The sequence below is a fragment of the Zerene cesonia genome, chromosome 24, assembly GCF_012273895.1.
Source record: "Zerene cesonia ecotype Mississippi chromosome 24, Zerene_cesonia_1.1, whole genome shotgun sequence".
Classification (NCBI taxonomy): Eukaryota; Metazoa; Arthropoda; class Insecta; order Lepidoptera; family Pieridae; genus Zerene; species Zerene cesonia.
Window position 1 is genome coordinate 570,508 of NC_052125.1, and position 4,783 is coordinate 575,290.

General features: G+C 35.6%; 1 protein-coding gene across 1 annotated transcript in view; it reads right to left on the reverse strand.

Moving 5' to 3' along the window:
* Positions 1–4,783, reverse strand: part of LOC119836398 (chaoptin) — a 25,770-nt gene that overhangs the window by 3,159 nt on the left and 17,828 nt on the right. The window contains exons 14-17 of the mRNA XM_038361708.1: positions 3,332–3,416; positions 2,463–2,658; positions 1,523–1,600; positions 503–700 (exon numbers count right to left, since the gene is read on the reverse strand). Coding sequence (XP_038217636.1) covers positions 503–700; positions 1,523–1,600; positions 2,463–2,658; positions 3,332–3,416 — 557 coding nt within the window. The remainder of the gene's footprint in view (positions 1–502; positions 701–1,522; positions 1,601–2,462; positions 2,659–3,331; positions 3,417–4,783) is intronic.

A 4,783-nucleotide genomic window follows, 5' to 3' on the forward strand; every position in this document is an offset into this window, starting at 1 on the left:
ATAACAAGAATTTAAAGCGCCTTAAAATTTATTTTTGATCATTATAATTTAAGAAATTCGTTCACCCCGTTGGGGGTAGAATTTATCAGAATCCTTCCTTAGCGGATGCCTACGTCACAACATCTATCTGCATGCCAAATTTCAAAAGAGTCGGTTACATACAAACGTACGCGGTGGTGGCTCAGTGGTAAGCCTCGGACTTCAAAATCGATAAGTCGGGGTTCCAGACCGGGATATAGGAAATAAATTGATTTTTCAATTTATCTGCGCATACGGATAACCGCTGCTTCAATAAAGAAATCATCGTGAGGAAACCGACATGTCCAAGTATCAAAAGGTTCGACGAAATGTGACATCTGCCAACCCGCACTTGGCCAGCGTGGTGGATTATGGCATAAACCCTCGTAGGAGGCCTGTGTCCCAGCAGTGGGAACATATATGGGCTGATGATGACATACAAACAAACAGGTGAAGCGTTAAAAAAAGCATTTCCAGAACCCACCTTCAAAATAAACCTCCAACCCTTGCTCGATGATTTTCTTCACCAATTGCGGGTAGAAGCTGGTGAGAACGTTATGCCTCACGTCCAACACCTTCAGATATCTAGACTTGTCTATATTCTCTATGGGCAACACTTCCAGAGAGTTATTCTGCAGGTAGAGATGCGTAATATTCTCAGGCAGGTGGAATTTAGTGTCCGCTGGAAAGAGAAAAATTAAAAAAATAATAAAATATTTATTTATCTTAAATAATTTACTTTGCAGTTTTATAACATTCAAATTACACGATCACACTTCCTACTATCCTACTAATAATATTATAAATGCGAAAGTTTGTTAGGATGTGTGTGTGTGTGTTTGTTGCTCTTTCACGCAAAAACTACTGAACCGATAGCAATGAAATTTGGTACGTAGACAGCTGGCCAACTGGAATAATATAAAGGCAACTTTTTATCCCGATATTCCTACGGGATACGGACTTACGCGGGTGAAACCGCGGGGCGCAGCTAGTATATTATAAATGTGAAAGCTTGTTTGTTTGGATGTCTGACCGTCAATCACGCCGAAACTACTGAACGGATTTTGATGAAACTTGGTATACAGACAGTGTATGAGCTGACTTGGGTGATAGGATACTTTTTACTCCGATTAAATGCTCCCTTGGGATAAAATAAGAAGAAACGCGGGCTATGCGGGCAAAGCCGGGGGCGGAAGCTAGCGCTAAATGAGAAATTTTGAGAACCGCGGGGAAGCCTAACCTCTCGGCTTCCATCCGTGATCTTAAACTAGCTGTCCGCCCCGGCTTCGCCCGTGGTACATATACAACCGATGTCGCTCAGTGCAGTTGCAGCTTTCGAATAGTGAAAGAATTTCACAAATCAATCCAGCAGTTCCTGAAATTAGCGCGTCAAAACACACAAACTCTTCAATTTTATATGATTCGTATAGACAAATTTTAATTAGTAAAACTATAAATTATTTATTTATTTATTTTTCACTTTAACATATATGAATAAACTCACCGCTTCTAGAAACCAAATCTTTTATCTGATTGTTCGATAGATCCAAAACCTCTAACGACGTTAGATTTCCCAGGACATCTGGAATAAAATAAAATAACCATTAGATGAAATAAATTGTAAATCCCGTAAAGCGTTTATAAGAAATCAAAGATTCAAATAAATCCATAAGTTTCAATCTGACCGCCTCCTTGGTACAGTGGTTAACACGTGAGCTTAGAACCGAGGGGTCCTGGGTTCAAGTCCCGGTGGGGACGCACAAAAAAATCTCTCAGTCTGGCTATACACAGAAGGCTGATCGCCTACTTGTTCGTAAATAAAATCGATCAGTGAAACAGATGTATATCATCTGCCCCATACCCCACTTGGGGACATGGGACTTCACTTTATATCGGATTAAAGTAAAATAAGGGGGCCTATGAGAGCTCGAACGAAACAAACAAACAAAGAAACAAAAGAATAACATAGAAACAAGAAGAACACGCACACATTGAAATAATCAACGGTCTCAGCTCCGTCGGTACACAGGGCCGCACGCACACATGCGTACATATATGCGTACAGAAATAAGAGTTACTAAAAATCTATCGATTATAATAAAAAATTTAATCACTAATCACTATCAAATTAGAAATTTTGAAAGAATAGAAAAAATTCGATCGCGAGGCGGGCGCGATTCGAACCCGCGTCTTTTTGCCAAACCGTAACATGTGTTTATCATCCGCTCATACTCCAATAGGGGACATCACTTACTGTATATTCAAAAAAAAAATATAATATAATATAAATTATAATACATACATACATATTTCTATTTTACAACTTTAAATAAAACATTCTAAACAAAATCTGAAAAAAAAAAGACTAAACTAAACAGTTTTTACTAACACAGGCATTAGTTACTACCAAAAATTACAAAAAAAAAAAAAATCACATCACTCACTGCTCCGTATGTCGTTAATGTAGTTTCCCGCCAAATTCAATTTCCTCAGTCTCTTCGCGCCGCGCGTCAACTCGTACGTGACGACCGGTATCTCGTTGTGGCTCAGGTCGATCTCCGCGAGTCTGTAGGGTATCCACGGGCTCGCCGGGAACATTTTCTTCGTGAGGAAACCGATGCGGTTGTGACTCAGGTTCACCTGCGATTAGATATGACAACTTAAGTTTTATGTATATACCAGCGGTCCGCCCCGGCTTCGCCCGTAGTACATATATATCCTATAGCCTTCCTCAATAAATGGGCTATCTAATACTGAAAGAATTTTTAAATCAGACCAGTAGTTCTTGACTTTACTGCTTTCAAACAAACAAACTCATCTTAACTCAACTTTATAATATTAGTATAAATCTAATATATAAAAATTCTCGTGTCACAGTTTTCGTTGCCATACTCTTCCGAAACGGCTTGACCGATTTTGATGAAATTTTGTATGCATATCGGGTAGGTCTGAGAATAGACCAACATCTATTTTTCATACCGCTAAATGATAAAAGGAAGGCAGAACAGCGTTTGCCGGGTCAGCTAGTATTTTTAGTATGTGTTGTCTTAATTTTATTGTTTTGTTTAAATTTGTAATTTTGTGGGGTCAAACAAATGTTTCTTTCATTCTTTCATTCTAAATATACAACAATACAACAACATTGTTACTCTACAACAACAACAACAACAGATAACAACGATACAACAATTAATACAAAACAATTTTAAAATTTTCCATAAATCCACTATCCGTTCTAAATTCAAACTTCACCAAAGACATTCTCTATCAAGTTCCAAATTTGAATTTAAGAATTAAACCACAGACAACCAACCATTTCAAGTGACAGACAATCGTCCAACAGCCCATGCGTTTTGTTGTCGATCTTTTCCAAATAGTTATGAGAGAGATCCAACCGCCTGTAAAGAAATACATTTCATTTTATGTTTGTTTATATACAAACTAGACGCTCGTCCCGGCTCCGCTCGGATATCTAGATTCCTTTTATCCCATGTCAGCTCATAACCTGTCCGTATACCAAATTTCATCGAAATCCGTTCAGTTGTTTCGGCGTAATTCAAACATCCAAACAAACAAACTTATACATCCTATCCTACTCCTACTAATATTATAAATGCGAAAGTTTGTAAGGATGTGTGTATGTGTTTGTTGCTCTTTCACACAAAAACTACTGAACCGATTGCAATGAAATTTGGTACGTAGATAGCTGGATAACTGAAATAACATATAAGTAACTTTTTATCCCGATATTAGTCCAAGAAAATGGGTAGGGTAAATGCGAATTTGAGATTAAAACTTGAATTTTTGATATAATTTACTTTGAGGAATCTAAAAACGAACTGTGCAAGTTTTTTTTAAATTCACCCCCGAGAAGGGGTGAAAAAAAAAAAAAATAAAGTCGTTATTTTGAAATTTTGGCGAAACCGTAAGTGTTAGAAAAAAAAGTTTTAAATAAAATTTGTAGAGCGTAAAATTTTACACAAAAATGTTTTTATGACTTTTTTCCTAAAATTGAAATTAACTGAGATAGGGTAGTTAGAAGCTAGGAGATGATAACTGCAACTTTAAAAAATCATAACTTATTGAAAAATTGATAAAACTCGTATATATTTTTTTAATTACTTATATTGTAATTATAAACTTTATCCTAGAGAAAAAAAAATTTTTTTCAATTGTTTATAACAAAATTATAACAATTTGAAATTTTTATTTTCAAATTAAATCAAGTTAAACCGATAAAAATACATATATATATATATATACATATATATATATATATATATATATATTTGTATTTCAAAAAATTGACCATACGCATTGAAATTTAATTTATACCTGTTATTTTCAAGCGGGTATAAAATAATTTACCTGGTGAAAGATATTGTGGGGCGGCGACTTTGCTTTTACTACCGGATTTGGTACCTTATGCGCATGTGCCAGTTGTTCTCAATGGGCCTCTGTCTGTGTGGTTTTGAACATGTGATAGTTTCTATATGTAGAGTGTAATGTGATCATATACGACTTTTACTGACGCAAAATATTTTGGAGAGTATTTAGAAATCATAAGATAAAGAAAGATTGGCAAAGAAAGAAAGTAATAGAGATAGATCAATAAGAATGAGAAAGAGGAGATGCGTGACAATCATTTGTGCTTCTTTGTCGTTTTATTTTATTTTATTTAGTTTTCTTTTTACTTTTAACATTTCCGCCCGCCTTTGTTAAACTGGTTTAACAAACTACTCTTCTTTAATTGGTAAAAGTCTCA